Source organism: Piliocolobus tephrosceles, chromosome 1, assembly GCF_002776525.5.
Source record: "Piliocolobus tephrosceles isolate RC106 chromosome 1, ASM277652v3, whole genome shotgun sequence".
NCBI classification, from domain to species: domain Eukaryota; kingdom Metazoa; phylum Chordata; class Mammalia; order Primates; family Cercopithecidae; genus Piliocolobus; species Piliocolobus tephrosceles.
In genome coordinates, this window is record NC_045434.1 from 97779980 (window position 1) to 97799037 (window position 19058).

At 41.3% G+C, this 19058-nt stretch overlaps 1 protein-coding gene across 15 annotated transcripts in view; it reads right to left on the reverse strand.

Annotated features, from left to right (window-relative positions):
- DCAF8 (DDB1 and CUL4 associated factor 8) overlaps positions 1-19058 on the reverse strand; it is a 47632-nt gene that overhangs the window by 14447 nt on the left and 14127 nt on the right. For 10 of the 15 annotated variants that reach the window (XR_002731974.2, XR_002731975.2, XR_002731976.2 and 7 more), the window contains 5 exons: positions 13320-13394; positions 8962-9635; positions 7869-8009; positions 6425-6519; positions 1551-1661 (listed from right to left, as the gene is read on the reverse strand). Coding sequence is in view for 12 of the 15 variants with exons in the window: in XM_023214227.2 (XP_023069995.1) it covers positions 1551-1661; positions 6425-6519; positions 7869-8009; positions 8962-9635; positions 13320-13368 (1070 nt within the window). In the remaining 3 variants the exon portion in view is untranslated. Of the gene's footprint in view, positions 1-1550; positions 1662-6424; positions 6520-7868; positions 8010-8961; positions 9636-13319; positions 13438-19058 lie in introns of all 15 variants that reach the window. The other 5 variants (XM_023214236.2, XM_023214235.2, XM_023214234.2 and 2 more) reach the window with 2 other exon arrangements.

Here is a 19058-nt window from a genome sequence, read left to right on the forward strand (position 1 = left end):
AGGACTGTTGGTAACTAGGGGAAATGACTTTTGAAGAAATGGGAATAGGGGAAGAACAGAGAAACAAGGTTTTGTCCAGGATTCCTGAACAAGGCAAAGTCATCTCTCATGTATTTTCTAAAAATGTACCCTATTCCCCATGATTCTTACTAATAAAATGAATCTGGAAATACAGCTATAAAATGTGCTCTCATTTCAAAAGGAAGATGACGCTTTTCACTTACCATTAGGAAAGCAAAAAGTCACTCATTTTTCTAGTGATCTTGTCCCCCTCTCTCCTTTCTAACTGATGAGCCCAAAGAAACATAGTTAAAATAGGCCAACTGGATAGGGATGAATACAGCTTACTACGAAGGGTCAGAGGAAATTAACTAATACATATGGAGACTGAATCCACAGTATCTGTTTTCTTTAGGTCATGTATCAAGAGCCAGTGTTAACAAAAGGTGTTCACGGTAACAAAGATATCACTATGGATAAAAAAAAAGTGGTAGCTCAGGACAGTGAGAGCCAAAAAACCCTCAGTTCACACTAAGTGCTCCCAAGTCAAACTATTTCTGAATTGAAAACCAGTATTTAAAATTTATAGGCCGGGCGTGGTGGCTTACGTCTGTAATCCCTTTGGGAGGCCAAGGTGGGTGGATCACAAGGTAAGGCGTTCAAGACCAGCCTGGCCAAGATGGCAAAACCCCGTCTCTACCAAAAACTACAAAAATTAGCCAGGCGCGGTGAGAGACGCCTGTAATCCCAGCTACTCGGGAGGCTGAGACACGAGAATCACTTGAACCCGGGTGGCAGAAGTTGCAGTGAGCTGAGATCACACCACTGCACTCCAGCCTGGATGACAGAGTGAGACTACATCTCAAAAAAAAGGATAAATAAAGTAAAATAAAATTTCTAGTGCATGTTTATTTATATATGAAAAAGGCAGAAGATTATTTACTAATACAGCAGTTGCTGGTAAACCTAAATTCACGGCTTAGCTGCCATGTGAGGACCTTGGTAAATTCATCTAACTTCTTTTCTTTTCTTTTTTGAGAGAGACTCTTGCTCTGTTATTGAGGCTGGAGTGCAGTGGCACAATCTTGGCTCATTGCAACCTCTGATTCCTGAGCTCAAGTGATCCTCCTGCCTCAGCCTCCTGAGTAGCTGGGACTACAGGCATGTACCACCACACCTGGCTAATTTTTATATTTTTTTTTTTTAGAGACAGAGTTTCACCATGTTGGCCAGGCTGGTCCCAAACTCCTGACCTTAGGTGATCCACCTGCCTCGCCTCCCAAAGTGCTGAGATTACAAGTGTGAGCCACTGCACCTGACCATCATCTAACTTCAAAATTTGATAATCTCTAAAATATGTAAAGTCACCCCTCAGAGACTGTTACATTAGTGAACAGAACATCTCCAAAGGCATGTAAGATTTTTGGAAAATGGTAAAAAATCCAAGATAATAGTTAATGGATTCCTAGAAAATTCATAACTCTCCATAAAGGAGCACCGGGTAATCAGTCTTATAAACTGTCAAAGACACAAAAGAGCCACAAACTCACCTTACAAACTGATCTCGTCCACCCACTGCAAACTGGTGGGTATTGGCAGGATTCACAAAGATCGTATACAGTCCCACTTTCTTCTCTTTCTCTTTTGTCACCACCAGTTTCCTTTAAGAGTAGAAAAGCACAGAAAATTATATACTCCAAAAGATCCAGATGGCCATGGTAAAGGAGAGCCAAGAGAGTAACATGGCTAATAAGTAACCAAAGAGATTCTCATTTGGAAAGAAAGAAGTGTTGTGTTTTGTCTGTTTGTTTTGTACGTAACAACAGGAAAAGAGCACACACATGTATTATATGGGACTTTGGGGATTGGGGGAAAAAAACCTGTAGTGAAGTCATTTTCTAGTGTTCCTTAAGAAGTATAAACTAAAGGTATATGAATGTACCGCTCCTCAGGAAGCCTCAGTTTAGCTGGACTCCAACACAATAACAGCCAGTCATTAATCAGACAATACTACAGATACTTTCCTACCCTTTATTGATAAATACATCTTATCTTCCCAATCACCTGGGAACAAAGGGAGAAGTGGAAGAATCACAGAAACAGTAGGCTAAAAAAGACCTTACGGTCAGAGACTATCTCTCAGATTCCATTAAAATGTAACTTAAGGCCAGGTATGGTGGCTCACACCTGTAATCCCAACACTTTGGGAGGCCGAGAAGGGCGGGTCACATGAGGCCAGGAGTTTGAGACCAGCCTGGCCAACATGGCGAGACCCCACCTCTACTGAAAATACAAAAATTAGCCAGGCGTGGTGGCGTGTGCCTGTAATCCCAGCTACTCAGGAGAATCCCAGCTACTCAGGAGGCTGAGGGAGGAGAATCACTTGAGCCTGGGAGGTGGGGGTTGCAGTGAGCAGAGATCATGCCACTGTACTCCAGCCTGCGCAACGGAGCAAGACTGTCTCAAAAACAAAACAAAACAAAACAAAAAAAAAAGTCACTTAAAACCCAACTTAAGCCAGGCACTGGCTCATGCCTATAATCCCAGCACTTTGGGAGGAACCCTTGAGGCTAGGAGCTCAAGACCACCCTGGGCAACATAGCAAGACCCCATCTCTATAAAAAAAAATTATAAAAAGCCGGGTGTGGTGGCTCACCCCTGTAATCCCAGCACTTTGGGAAGCCGAGGCGGGTGGATCACGAGGTCAGGGGGTCAAGACCAGCCTGGACAACATGGCAAAACTCTGCCTCTACCAAAAATACAAAAATTAGCCGGGCATGGTGGCATGCACCTGTAATCCCAGCTACTCGGGAGGATGAGGCAGAAGAACTGCTTGAATCTGGGAGGCAGAGGTTGCAGTGGACCAAGATCGTGCCACTGCACTCCAGCCTGAGGGGCAGAGGGAGACACTGTCTCAAAAAAAAAAAAAAAAAAAAATTGTTATAAAAAATTAGCCAGTGTAGTGGCATGCACCTATAGTCCCAGCTACTCAGGAGGCTGAGGTGTGTGGATTCCTTGAGTCCAGAAGGTTGAGGGTGCAGTGAGCCGTGGTCTTCCCACTGTACTTCAGCTTAGGTGACACAGTGAGACCCTGTCTCAAAAAGCAAAAAAATAAAAAACCCAGCTTAAAACATGCACACTGAAAACATACATTTTTCACTGAAGAAATCCAGAAGAATCTGTCTAAAATAGCCAAAATTTATTCCAGGTTAAGGGTGGCATGATGAATATTCTTCTCAGATCTAAGCATTCGATTAGTCAAATATGACATAATGAAGATTGGTAAATTTACAGGAAAGGAAAGACTTCAAGAAACTATAGGAAGAGGCTTGGCTTTAGCTTTTGTTTTTAAGTCTAAGGTTTTAGGTTTTAATTATTTCTGATGCTATGGAAACAGAAAGAAATATAACCATGACAACACGTTTCTTTGTAAAGAAATGATTTTAGCATATTTTCTGCATAGCCAAAGTCACTTCAGCCTAGAACTGTTCTAGGTAAAGTGGAGAGATTTTACTTAATATCTCTGCACCTTTTCATTAAATGAATACAGAGGACCAGGTGCACTGGCTCACGCCTATAATCCCAGCACTTTGGAAGGCTGAGGTGGGCGGATCGTTTGAGCCCAGGAGTTCAAGACTAGCCTACAAAGTGAGCTCCCATCTCTATTTATTTTAAAATTAAAAACAAAAAGAGAGAGAGGGCACTGAAAATGAATGTCATTAGGGGAAACCTCCATCCCCTAATGGTGTTCCCCACACACCTCAAAAACACAAGGCAGGAAACATGTCAAAAGAATAACAGCTTCAGGGACAAAACTAGCTAAGAGACTGCTCTAATATGAGCTTTAGACAGGGAAAGAGAGTAGGAGCTGATGCTGCTCCTTCCCACAGGACCATCTCATTTCCTCAGCAATTTGAAATTTCAGAAGGACAAGGTCAAACAAACACAAAACTTACCATGTGGAAGCAAAATGAAGAAACTAAGGAACAGATTATGAAGTACTGGCTCCACAGTTACGTAATCCTGACGAAGAGCTCAATCTTTCTATGCCTCAAGTTAATCCCATAAAACAAACATTTCTCCCTCCTGATGGGTAAATGCAGAGTACCCTGAGCTCTGCACATGACATGCAGAGCTGCTATAAAAATGATTATCATGGCAATAGGAAGAAAAAATGTTCACATTAGAGGAAACATGAAACAAATTCACCAAATTTTGCCTTAAAATGAATGAATAAGTATTTCCCAGCAAAAAGGGAAAAATAATTACAGGTGAGACCAAAGGATTTCTTTGAAGAATACTTCAAACTGGCTTGCACTGGCTAAAGGAATATTACATCCACAATTTCAAATCAAACTTTTTCCCTAAGATGTTAGTCAACTTCACTAGCTTTCAGAGACTTGGCTATCATCATATATATACAAAAGAAAATCTCCCTTATGCCAACTTCACACAAAAACGCCTCTGACAAACAAGATCATGCCACTGCACTCCAGTCTGAGTGACAGAGTGAGACTCCACCTAAAAAAAAAAAAAAAGCCTCTAACATATGCAGATGTTCAGCTTTTCACCCCATTCCAGCCTATAACACTGCTTTAACCCTTACAACAAAACTTTAAAGACTCACTGTCTTTACTATTCAAATCTAGATTTGGGTTTCCTTCTACTCTTCATTTTCTCCTTGTTCCCCTCTTTAGATTCTATCCTATCATTACTTATGTTCAGATTCATGGTTAACTCTCAGCCAGACTTTCTGCCTATATAATTTCATTACAAATTCAATAATCTGCCAAAGTCATTTGCTCTACTCATTACTTGAACCAGATTCAATTCCTGGTGGCAAAAGTGTATATGGGGAGAAAGTTTCCTTCTGAACCTGATCCACAGGATAAGATCTCATTCTGTTTCACAACTCTTTAACACAGCAGATCAAATAAACTTATTATCATATTTTGCTTTTTTGCCCTTCCCTATGAAAAACTTGCTAATCTTCCATTACCATTACAGAATCGTGGAACTTTAGAACTAGAAATAACAAACATTGTGTAGTTCAAAAGATTAAATGATTTCCTCAAAGTTAGATAACTACAAAGCTAGTACTAGAAGGCAGAACACTTGTCATTTAGGCTTGTTTCCTTTCCAGTATAAATCTCCCAACCTTTGTTCTCTTGAAGGTTACATAAACAAGCAGCATTATTTTTTCCCCAAGCCTAAAACATTTCCATCTTTTAAGTAGTCATAGAAATTCTTCTACTATCCCAACAGCTTTTTCTGGACTTATCTCTCCAAAAACAAAAGGCTAGTAATAATCAGTCTTCATAATATATTCCCCAAATTAATTTATATTTTACTTATGTCCTATGTAAATCATTGCCATCCCTTACTCAACACTGGTACTGACCTATAAGATGTTATAATAATCTTTTTTTTTTTTTTTTTTTTTTTTTTTAAGACAGTCTCGCTCTGTCACCCAGGCTGGAGTGCAGTGGCATGATCTCAGCTCACTGCAACCTCCACCTCCTGGGCTCAAGCGAGTCTCCTGTCTCAGCCTCCTGAGTAGCTGGGATTACAGGCGTGTGCCACCACACACGGCTAATTTTTGTATTTTCAGTAGAGACGAGGTTTTGCCATGTTGGCCAGGCTGGTCTTGAACTCCTGACCTCAAGTGATCCAACCAGCTCAGCCTCCCAAAGTGCTGGGGTTACACGCATGAGCCACTGCACCCAACAAAGATTTGCTGTAATAATTTTTAAGACAAACAAGACAATAAACAATAAACAATCTAGATATCTATCAATAAGTCATAACTAGTAGTGTGTGAGTTGAGATTTGACCTAGGTCTGCCTGGATCCAAACAAGATGCTCTGTTTTTTCTATGATATCACCCAGTTAAAAAGGAACAAAATTTACCTATGAGTCTCAGATTCACATACAAATAAACTGTGATAAAACAGAACTCAACTACAGCTACTAATATTTTTGTCCAAAATGTATCATATTTGTATGTTTCTATAAATAACTAAATTTAAAATTTATTAAAATTTAAAATTTATTAAAATTTAAATTTTAAAATTTATTTCAATTTAAATTTTAAAATTTACAGGACCTATCTCTACATGAGTTTGTGGAATAATGTGCTTTCTGTGGGTAAAATGAATGATATCCGAGTGAATAAAGAGCAAAAGATCATCAAATTATTAAAGGCCACATATAGTAAGTAAACTGTTTGAGAAATGAAGGTAGACTGAATAGTATTTCACGGCTGAGAAAGAGAGGAAGTAAGGAACTCCCCTTACACTACCTCTTAACCATAGGCACAAAGGTACTATTCTGATGAACCAGAGTTAGGCATTACCAAGACATAATGGAATATGTTCAAGGCTAAGAGATACAGTTTCTATAATGATATTACTGCTACACTTACGAAGCTGGGCGGTCTTGTCTCAGGTCAATGGTGAAAACAACTGCATCTTCACCTGCAGATAAGAACGTACAGGGAGAGTCTGGTTCCAGAGCCAACTGAAGAAGAAAAAGGAAAAACATGAGGTTTCTAAATATTAGAATTAGAGGTCATCTAGTTCATTCCTATAACTTTAGGAAGGGCTGCACTTAAAATGTACCAAAAAGAGAAATGTCTACCATTTGCCATAAAATCCCAGGAAAGGAGATAATTTAAGTCCACTTACTCTTATTCTATGTGAATTATTTATAGCTTTGTTTATTCTATACAAGTCAAAGGATAGGTGATTTGCTATTTCAACTAAGTTCCCAAGAGATATGAACAGAGATAGCAAAGAAAAATATCAGCCATTAGAGTTCATTTCCTTTTTCTCCAGTCAGGGTCTCATTTTGCCACCCAGGCTGAAGTGCAGTGGCATGATCATGGCTTGCTAAAGCCTCAATCTTGTGGGTTTAAGTGATCCTCCCACCTCAGCCTCCCAAGTAGCTGGGACTAGAGGCACAAGGCACTACACCTGGCTAATTTTTTCACTTTTTTTTTTTCCCCAGCTCAGGCTGGTCTCAAACTCCTGGCCTCAAGCAGTCCTCCCACTTCAGCCTCCCAAAGTATTAGGATTACAGGCATAAGCTACCATACTCAGCAACAGTTCATTCTCGAAAAAAATCAATTCCATACCCTTAGGTGCAGAGAGAAATGGTGTCCAACTTCATTCCTTACATCTTAGCTCCTTATATCTAAAAATTAGTTATCTAGTGGGTCAAGAGCAGACTTAAGAATCAAAGAAATAGGTAATTTTCATATATCCTGGGCCGTCTTGGCTAGAAAAGGATACTCCAGGTCCACCTACATTTTTGCTTAGGGTTTCTAAGAAGAGAGTACCAAACTCTTTTCATGGCACAAAAGGACACCACCATGCCTGCCTTAAAACTGGCAGCTCTTAACTCCTCGCTAGCTGGCACCATGATTATTTGGCCTATATTCCCAGCTTTAAATAGGGCTTCCAGAAACAGTGCTATTTGTGAACTCAGAGTTTGAGCAGGTAAGCTGAAGCTCTCACACATGAGGAATCAACCACTAGCACCTTGAAACTGTCAAAATACCCTAAAAAATCAGAATAAATGTAAAAGGTTTAAAGGGCACAGAAGACCTCAAAGATCTCCAAACCAGCTATGGCTTAGCTTAGGGGCCAAGTACTGTAAGTGCATGATCTAGAGATCTTTCAAATACTTGCCTTCCTAGGAGTTTAGGGTGGCTGCTTTTGCTCCTTTAACTACAAATCTTAGGACTGAAAGAGGTAAGGCATGTGACCACAACAAATGTGACACAATGGGCAGAGATAAGGGAGAACCTTGGCTGAGAACCACAGAGGATTTGGATTGCACAAATTTGGGAGCAAGGTCTTACTTACCTTGTGGGACGCTCCTTTGTGCTGGGCCACACGTTTTGTATTCTTGCAACACTGTGTAGCAGACAGTTCTGCTACCCGAACCTGCCCATCACGGGCACACATGGCCAGAGTGGAATCACCACTGTTAGGAAGAAACTTGGCCTGGGGTGTTAAGAATGAAAACAAGGACACACAAAAGAAATGAGAGAGGTAAACTTGAGTATGAAAAATACGACGATGACCTCAACTTACCCCCTTTTCTTACATGACAGCTGGAAACTTAGCTTTCCTAACTCTTGTACAGCTGGCTAAGCCCAATTTCTTCCAGGAGTTAAAGGAAAGGGAGAGAAAAAACGTCCTTTGATGTAAGAGAGCATTTCAGTTGGCTCTGGAAGATTGAACTGGCACATAAGAGCTCAGGTGAACTAGGACTGTACCTAGCAGGGGAGAAAAGGAATAGAGGAGGAAAATCTACCTTGATTCAGAAAGCAAATATAAATTTGCCACACAAAAAAAAAAAAGGAAAATAGGGGGAATGTCAGGGAAGAAAGGAGAACACCCTTAGGATAAATGGCTGGTACCAATACAGTAGATGGGGCCAAGGAGTAAAATCTTTACAGAATAATGACAGTATAAGCTAATATTTATCAAATGTTTATTAAGTACCAGCCACAGTTCTTACTGCTTAGCTTTTATTGTTATTTAATCCTCATAACCCAATGTGTTATTAGTCCCATTTTACAGATAAACTGAAGACAAAGGTAAAATAACTTGCCCAACATCACTGAGCTAGTAAGCAGAAGGGCTAGGACTTGAATTCAGGCAGTTTGGTTCAAGAGCCTGTGCTTATACTACACTGCCTCCTACCAGCACACATTTAATAAGCTGCATGCACCCTATCTATAAGGCTTCCAACAGTCCATAATGCTCAAGGAATCTAAGGTTGCCAAGAGTCTTTCAGTGTATTTAGGTCATTATGGGAGCCAAAGTAGGATCATGTTCCGATACCTAATTCCTAGAACAACTCACTATCAGCTCCCACTCTATGCTGCAGTTCAGATTTCTCTAACTCATGCCTGATTCTCTCAGTTGCTATTATGCTCCCTTGCCTCACCTGGAACACATTACTTTTGTGGCCACTCTCAAAGTCCAGTACTGGCTGCCGCCGCACCCAATCCCACACCACCACCTTCAGGTCATCGCTGCCACTGGCCAGCCAGGTGCCGCGCTGGTTAAAGTGCAGGGTATTGACACAACCAGTGTGGCCCTCAAGCCCATGCTGCAGGCGGAAACGCTGCACAAAGACTCTTGCCCCACAGGCCTCATAGACAAAGCGGGCACTTGAACCCAGCTCCCGCTCCCGAAGGGCAGGGAGGGCTTGCCAGCGAGGTCGGGGTAGAGCTGATGTTTCCGAGGACACCCAGTCCTCTAGGGCCCGCTCATCATCTGATGAGTCCTGGTCATGGTTAGCCCGCTTGCGCTGTACACGACGCCGAGGCTGCTCTTCTTCCTCCTCTTCTTCCTCCTCTTCCTCTTCCTCTGAGCGGTCATGGACTCGATTTTCATCATTAATAGAGTAATGACCAGTGTCCTCCATGCTGTCAGAGTCCTTATCTTCACCTGAGCTCTCTGTGTCTGTGCCTCGACTTTCTGTGCTGGTGCGGTTGGGGCCACCATCATCCCCAGTCAAACTCAAACTCAGGTCTGAGGCCTCCACTTCAATGCCCGAGGATGTCTCCCTCCCCTCTTCAGCTCCAGACATCTCCTCTGGACTGCTAGACAAGCTTCCTGCATGTTAGTGACGAACGGGTAGATGAGAGGGAAAAATAAGAAAACAGGATAGTGATGAGAAGGACTTCCCACCTTAGTCTAAGAAATCATCACATCAAAAGACCAAAAATAGAACTTTGGTCAAAGTGTTTTCATTACAAATGATTACAGAGAGTACTCTCTGAGGGGAAATCTTGTAAAGGACAAGAAACTGAAAAGATTAAGATGAAATCCACACACATAAAGTACCTCAACAAAAGCAAAGAATCTCAGGACAATCTAAGATTACATTAAGTTCTCAAGAGGCAAAACATTGGCATATTGTATAACAGTGTGCCTGATACATCTACCATTGGCAATGTTATATTGGATGGGCACTTATTAAGTTATAGCAAATAATTAAACAGAACATAAAAAGAAGAGCCAACTCCAGCCAAGAGCTAGCATAGCTATCTTCTTAGTGAAAGACGGAAACTAGTTATTAAAAATCACTCTGACCTATGGATGTGGAGTCGCACCATTTTCTACTTTAAGCAAGTACTGGGCCAGGTGCAGTGGCTCACGGCTATAATCCATCCCAGCACTCTGGGAGGCCAAGGTGCGTGGATCACAAGATCAGGAGATCGAGACCGTCCTGGCTAACAGGGTGAAACCTCGTCTCTATAAAAAATACAAAAAATTAGCCAGGTGCCTGTAGTCCCAGCTACTTGGGAGGCTGAGGCAGGAGAATGGCATGAACCTGACAGGCAGAACTTGTAGTGAGCCAAGGTCGCGCCACTGCACTCCAGCCTGGGTGACAAAGCGAGACTCTGTCTCAAAAAAAAAAAAAAAGAAAGTACCAGTACACCTCCTGTCACCTAAATCCTAAGTTTCTTCCCCTAAGTTTCTAAAATTCACTAAGAAAGGAAGCTGAAGGGGTAAGTGGGAATTGTGATCATTTGAGTGGGTTCTTGCTCACCTTTTGCTAGTAAATATATTTTTGACTTACTTCCATTAGCTTGAATTTTTTAATACAATTTTTAGTCACATATTTTTAGTCTCTCTATTGAGACAAATTTTTATTAGGAAGCATATATAAAATTGAGAAAAAGCTGGGCAACTATATTGGTGCCTAAAAAGAAAGTTCAGTATATTCTAGGTCTGCTATGCTGGTAGTTAAATAACAAGGTCACTTTCATCGATCTTATCTCCTATAACTACATATTGCATTCTCTTATCTCACACCAGCCAAGTCAATTCCAATGAGCACTTGAGGAATGTTTTAGAGCCAATACAACCACAACTTCCAACCTAAGTCAAGGTGTGAAGAAAAAAAGGGGAGAAAAAAGATTTTAAATGCTGCTCATGGGCCTCCTTTCCTCAGATGGCTATAAATTTTATCCTGCCAGAAGTAAAAGCTGTCAGGAAAGGCAGACCATCCAGTATGAGCTATTCAACTCCAATACCACACTGATGTTTAATGTTAACTCCAGTATGAGAGAGCTATTCAACTCCAATACCACACTGATGTTTAAGGATTCAAAGGTGGAGCACCTTACTGCCTAGTCATGTGGATTAGAGCAGTAATTTGTGAAGATCTCTGAAGCAATGGAAACCCTTTTCAATGTACTCTTAGGCAAAATCCAATACTGAAAAAAGATCAACAATACAAGTGCTTTGATTCAAGCAGTAACAGAAGGCCAGGAGACATAAACAGTTTTTGCAGGCTGGGCGCAGTGGCTCATGCCTGTAATCCCAATGCTTTGGGAGGCCAAGGCAGGTGGATCACCTGAGGTCAGGAGTTTGAGACCAGCCTGGCTAACATGGTGAAACCCTCATTTCTACTAAAAATACAAAAAATTAGCCAGGCATGCGCCTATAATCCCAGCTACTTGGGAGGCTGAGGCAGGAGAATCGCTTGAACCTGGGAGGCAGTGGTTGCAGTAAGCTGAGATTGCGCCATTGTACTCCAGCTTGGGTAACAAGAGCAAAACTCTGACTCAAAAAAAAAAAAAAGCCTCAACTAAGAGCACAGTATAAAACAACTGGGCTAGGGGCTGGAAGAAAAAGTTACGAAGTACAGAAATTTGAACCCAAGAACCACATGTGCTGAGCCTGTTATATATGCTATGAAAGTTTAGCAGTTACAGTTTCTTGAAATGCAACTGGGCTTGAGCTTGGGAGTGGTGAGCAGGAACTGAAACACACCTAACAGGTCTGTAGAAAAGAAAAAAATAAAGAAAAGAAAAAATAAGACACCAAAACATCTAGTGTTTACTGTTAAAATTATGAGTAACAAATATAGACAACTTTGGAGGCCTTACTACATTAACATAAGGGCCAGAAGGTATCACAAGCTCATCAAGAAGGCCCCAACAGTAAATCACCAAGATCTAGAGTAGGGGTTTGCAAATTTTTTCTGTAAAGGGCCAGACAGTAAAAACTTTGAGCTTTGCAGACCATATGGAGCTCCACCACAATTACTCAACTCCAGTATATAGAACAAAGGCAACGCATAGACACTACATAAATGAACAGGCATGACTGTATTCCAATAAAACTTTACAAAAACAAGTGGCAGGCTGGATTTGGCCTGCAATTTATAGTTTGTCAATCCCTGACCTAGCTAATGGTCAAGCTCCAAATCAACAGTATACTTTAACTCCTTTAGAACCCTGTGCCTTTCAACTAAACCCAGTGAAAAATATGAAGCACTTTCCTTTACAAAAGATGAATGAATGGCAGTGATAAGAACATATGGAGCAATGAAAAAGCATGTTGAAAATCTCACCTATCCTTCCTCCAATCACATCAACTAGAATTTAGCCTGTTATCCTGACCTTCAAGGTGCTAAGGAATGCTGGACTCTGTACTGCCCAACTATATCCATTTAAAGGCGGCTTCTCCAATTTAAAAGTTGGCTCAGAGGTGAAGCACTGGTTAAATAACCCAAGTGGTAGTTATACTGTATTAGAATTTTTATATTCTGCCTTCAAATCTGCCCTAAGGCCAGTGATTTGACACTTGGCAGCACTGGTCCTGAAAAGAAAGAGGGAAAGGAAGGAAGGAAGGAAGGAAAGAAATGGAAAGAAGGAAGGGGAAGAAAGGGAAGGAAATAAGGAGGGGAAAGATGTCCCACTCGTAGTTGGGTTATAACTTCATCCCTTATGAAATCACCTTTTTAAAAAAAAAGATGGGGTCTAGCTATGTTGCCCAGGTTTGTCTCAAACTCCTGGGCTCAAGCGATCTGCCTGCCTCAGCCTCCCAAAGTGCTAAGATTATAGGCATGAGTCACCATGCCCAGCCATGTAATTTCTCTATCAAACTACTACTTACTGTGGAAAGGGGCCTCTCAATGTAACTGGGGAAGTGCATCTTCCCTAAAATTCCCTTGTTCCTACCACCCATGGGATTTTATTTTTTTCCTTTATTAACAGCATTTCCTAGGTTCTCCCCATCCTTACAGCTTTATACAACTCCAAACCACTTGACCTCTTAGAAGTAGAGCTCTATTATTGATCTTTTGAAAATGATCAGACAAAATGAGAAGAAGCAAAAGCACAATATAGTCCAAGGTGTTTCCTGTGTAGTTTCATATACTCAGAACAATACAGGAAAGTTTCCCTCCCTCCACTAAAATCCAGGCCTCCACTCTATCTTGCAGGGAGGAGGAGAACCTCAGTTGATAGTAAAAATAGCTTCACCTTCATTTTGGCCCCTTACCATTAGCTAAGTCTGTTCTGCCATCTGTGCTGCTCCCTTTGCTGGACATCTTGAATGAGGTTTGCTGTACCCAGCCTGGGTTTGGGAGAGGAAGAAACCAAAACAATTAAGAAACCACCTGGGAAAGAAGATAATAGGGACAAGATTTAACAATGTACAGGTTTTATCATTTTTATAAAAATGATTTGTGTATGCATGCTTAACAGGGCTTCTCAGCTTGTGAAAAGCACACCAGAAATTTTTTCTTCCCTATGTTTAAATTCCATATAATGACATATTTTTAGGGAGGTCAAGTGCCATCTCTTTACTTCACTCACTGAGTAACTGGCAGTGATTTTTCAGATGAGAAAGGGGGAACTAAAAACCTGGAACAGCAGGCGCATATCAAATGACAGGTACTGTAAGCCAAGAGTCTCAACTCAATACATAAAGCTAATTTCAGCACTGCCCCCTAGGCAAGAATCTCCCCACGTAAATAAGTGACATATGTATCCTCAAACTCCGTACAACACTTGTTTTCACAACATAAAGAGGTGAGTCAGATTCTGAATATCATTTTACACACAAATCAATAGATAGAAGAAATCAAGCTCTTGGGGGAAGAGATTGAGCTTTCTCTATTCACTCAGATGACTAACTTCAAACTTATTTCTTTTTTTTTTTTTTTTGAGACAGAGTCTCACTCTGTCACCCAGGCTGCAGTGCAGTGGTACGATCTCGGCTCACTGCAAGCTCTGCCTACCGGGTTCACGCCATTCTCCTGCCTCAGCCTCCTGAGTAGCTGGGAGTACAGGCACCCGTCACCACGCCTGGCTAATTTTTTGCATTTTTAGTAGAGATGGGGTTTCACTGTGTTAGGCAGGATGGTCTTGATCTCCTGACCTTGTGATCCGCCCGCCTCGGCCTCCCAAAATTCTGGGATTACAGGTGTGAGCCACCACGCCCGGCCCAACTAACTTCAAACTTATTAAAGGCACAGATACTAAGGATTATAGATCTGAAACTAGAAATCAGGAGCACCCTATCCCTAGGAAAGAACCTTAAGTTGTTTTGTTTCTCTTAGGACTAACAGTCAGAGTCTCTAAGCACAAAGACAAAGGTGAGGAAGAAAAGGGCAACATTTCCATTAAACCATCTCATCCCATTTCATATAATAATGGCAAAAACATTGTTTCACCTAACAGCACCAGCTTTCACCAGACTAGTCTTTCTTAACAAGGAATCAGGGTATCTAACTCATTTCCTTTTATGCCACTATAAAACATTCATATTTTTTTCAGATCCTCACTGCCACCTCCAGTAAATTCCAAAGAGCAAAGAATAGTATTATTCAGATCAGAATTTTGTTAAGCCCTTTCAATGACTTGGACAAAAGGCACTGGTAAAAGACAAAGTATAATTATGACCCCAGTCCTTGTATCCAGGCACACTGGCCTCTAATCTTTCAACAGTCCTTTCATTTCCACGACAATTATTCCAGAAGCAGCCTCATCCTTATCCTTTTCCCTGCTACCCTCTACAGAAATCTAAGCTGCTTCATTAAAAGTATCCTCTGTCAAGAGACAGCGGCCCAAAGATTGTTCATAATAGGTCAAGGTGGGAACAGAAATACTGCAAGAGTGGGGCTGAAGCCGACTGAATTTCAGGAAAGGACACCTGGAAGGGTGATGATGAAAGACAATGCCAACAAAAAACAGATATGTGAAGCAACATACAGAAAAATAGTGAGGAGCTGTTTGCAATGCATTTTGTTTTTGAGGTAGACAGTTTTGTATAGCATTCCTCACACAGCATTTGTTTTTCCCTCTCAGTAGTCCTGTTTATATTCTTTAGCATAGGAGCCTATCTTCTCCATCTAGAGTTTAAAAGTATATTAATTCCTACCAAGTGGGGAAAATGCACTACTTTGTTAAGACTAATCCCAGCACTTTGGGAGGCCGAGGAGGGCGGATCACCTGAGGTCAGGAGTTCCAGACGAGCCTGACCAACATGGAGAAACTCCGTCTCTATCAAAAATACAAAATTAGCCAGGCGTGGTGGCACATGCCTGTAATCCCAGCTACTAGGGAGGGTGAGGCAAGAGAATCGCTTGAACCTGGGAGGCGGAGGTTGCAGTGAGCCGAGATTGCACCATTGCACTCCAGCCTGGGCAACAAGAGCAAAACTCCACCTCAAAAAAAACCAAAATAAACAAACAAAAAAAAACCCATTAAAAACAAAGGTAATACGCAGACCAGTGTAACACGAAGAACAGATTTGCTGTTTTCCCACCTCCATAATCAAAACTCTTTACTACCATACGTTTCACCCCACCATTATCCACTCCCAGAGAATTAAAAAGCAGCTCCAGAGAACCTCTCTTAAAACCAAGTATAAACAACCACAGGAGTCCAGACTGCCTGAACTTTTGACTCATAATTGCTCTAGAAAATACATGTGCACAGACGATAAAGGTAAGTAGAATTAAATGTCAAAATTTCTGCAGAAGGATACTCTAGAGCAGTGGTCTCCAAACTTTGATTATGAACCTCTATTAGTGAAAACTTTGAGCACGAACCTGATGTTCAAAGGTGTGGCATGCACCTGTAATCACAGCTACTCAGAAGGCTGAGGAAGGGCTGCTTGAGCTCAGGAATTCAAGACCAGCCTGGGCAGAACTGTGAGACCCCTGTCTCAATCAATTAATCAAGGAAGCAGAGATGCTGTGCCCTAGGTGTCAAGTATAGGAGCCACTGAAAAATCTTTTCCAGCCAGGCATGGCAGCTCATGTCTGTAATCCCAGCACATTGGGAGGTCAAGGCAGGAATTGGAGACCAGCCTGGGCAACATAAGAAGACCCCTGTTGCTACAAAAAAGAAAAAAATCAGTCAGGCATATGCCTGTAGTCTCAGCTACTCGGGGCGGGGCTGAGGTGGAAGGATCACATGAGCCACATAAGTTGAGGCTGCAGTGAGCTGTGATTATACCACGTCTCTCCAGCCTGGACAACAGAGCAAGACGCAGTCTCCAAAACATTAAAAAATAAAAAATCTTTTCCATCACCAAAGAATACAGTTTTAACTTTATAAACTGAGGTCTGCAGAGGACATATTTGACCCAAATCCAAACTACCTTCTTCACTTTTCACTATATTTCCAACAAATCCACTATTTTTACTCTGATCAACTTTCACGTAAAATCTAGTCCAAAGCTAATCTCACTAAGGCTGGAAAAGCTGATGAGCTCACTGTCCCAGGTAGTTGGAGGAGTTTAATTAGATTAGCTCCAATGCTCATATTCTAAAAATAACCATAACCCCTGCCAAACTGAAGGTTAAAGAGTAACCCATTGGAGGGTGAGGAAAAAAGGCCCAGATGCCATTTTAATTTCACTAAGAAATTCCAGTGACCTAGATTTTTCTTGTCTTAATAAGAATAAAGCCTTAAATTTTTAACCAATTACATGACAAAATATTAACTAAAAACCAGGCAGAAAGACTTTAATATGCTGGATAAGAGTACTTTGTAAAACAGATACCAAGTGTCTCTTGTTTAAAACTACTGGGGCTGCTCTTTTCCCCTAATATGATGAAAGATCTGTATAAGAAAGAGATTACTACATATCCCTTGTCTGGAGTATCCTCTTATCCAAAATGCTTGGGGCCAGAAGTGTTTCAAATTTTTGAATATCTGCAATATACCAGTTGAGCATCCCAAATTAGAAAATTCAAAATCCAAAATGCTTCAACGAGTATTTCCTTTGAGCACCAAGTTGGCAATCAAAAAGTGTGGCACATATACACCATGGAATACTATGCAGCCATAAAAAAGGATGAGTTCGTGTCCTTTGTAGGGACATGGATGCGGCTGGAAACCATCATTCTCAGCAAACTATCGCAAGAACAGAAAACCAAACACCGCATGTTCTCACTCATAGGTGGGAACTGAACAGTGAGATCACTTGGACACAGGAACGGGAACATCACACACCAGGGCCTAGTGTGGGGAGGGGGGAGTGGGGAGGGATTGCATTAGGAGATACACCTAATGTAAATGATGAGTTAATGGGTGCAGCACACCAACATGGCACATGTATACATATGTAACAAACCTGCACGTTGTGTACATGTACCCTAGAATTTAAAGTATAAAAAAAAAAGTTTCAGATTTCAAAGCATTTGAGATTTCAGATTTTTTAATCTGGGATGCTCAACTTGTACCAGAATAACTGAACATTCAACTGCCAAAAGAAAAAGAAAACCTCAATCCATACACTGTTCAATATACAAAAGCTAACTCAAAATGAATTACAGATCTAAATATAACTTAAAACAATACAACTTCCAAAAGAAAACAAAGAAAATAATCTCTGTGACCTTGGGTTAGGCAACAATTTCTTAGGATAGGACACAAAAAGCATATACAAAAAAATTAATCATTTGGATTTATCAAAATTAAAATCTCACTGGGTGCAATGGCTCAGGCCTGTAATCCCAGCACTTTGGGAGGCCAAGGCGGGCGGATCACCTGAGGTCAAGAGTTCAAGGCTAGCCTGACCAACATGGTAAAACCCCATTTCTATTAAAATACAAAATTAGCTGGGGTGGTAGCACATGCCTGTAGTCCCAGCTATTTGGGAGGCTGAGGCAGGAGAATTGCTTGAACCTGGGAGGCAGAGGTTGCAAGTGAGCCAAGATCGCACCATTGCACTCCAGCCTGGGCAACAGAGAGAGACTCCATCTCAAAAACAAACAAAAGAAAGTACTGTAAATAATAATCCCTCGAAAAGATCCTCAACATTATTAATAATTAAGAAAATCTATCCTGGCTAACCCGGTGAAACCCCGTCTCTACTAAAAAATAAAAAAAATTAGCCGGGCGAGGTGGCAGGCGTCTGTAGTCCCAGCTACTCGGGAGGCTGAGGCAGGAGAATGGCGTAAACCCGGGAGGCGGAGCTTGCAGTGAGCTGAGATCCGGCCACTGCACTCCAGCCTGGGCGACAGAGCGAGACTCCGTCTCAAAAAAAAAAAAATTATAATAATTAAGAAAATATAAATTAAAACCACAATGAGAATCCACTAAACACCTATTAGAATGGTCAAAAATTGTTTAAATAACAAAAATTTACTTTATTAAGTAGTAACAAGAAGCAGCACAACTCTTATACACTGTTACTAGATATGCAAAAGAGTATAGTCATTTTGAAAAAAGCAATTTGGCAGTTTCTTATGAAGTTAAATATACACTTATCATACAACTCAGGAATCCCAACTCAGCTTCAGAAATTTATATAGGAAAAAAGAGGTTCAGATCTGTTAAACCAGCAATTTGGGAGGCTGAGGCAGGAGGACAGCTTGAGTTCAGGAATTGAAGACCAGCCTGGGTAACACAGCAATACTCCATCTTTAAAAATAAATAAATAGGCCGGGCGAGGTTCAAGCCTGTAATCCCAGCACTTTGGGAGGCCGAGATGGGCGGATCACGAGGTCAGGAGATCGAGACCATCCTGGCTAACACGGTGAAACCCCGTCTCTACTAAAAAATACAAAAATCTAGCCAGGCGAGGTGGCGGGCGCCTGTAGTCCCAGCTACTCGGGAGGCTGAGGCAGGAGAATGGCGTAAACCCGGGAGGCGGAGCTTGCAGTGAGCTGAGATCTGGCCACTGCACTCCAGCCTGGGCGACAGAGCAAGACTTCATCTCAAAATAAATAAATAAATAAATAAATAAATAAATAAATAAATAAATAAATAAATAAATAAA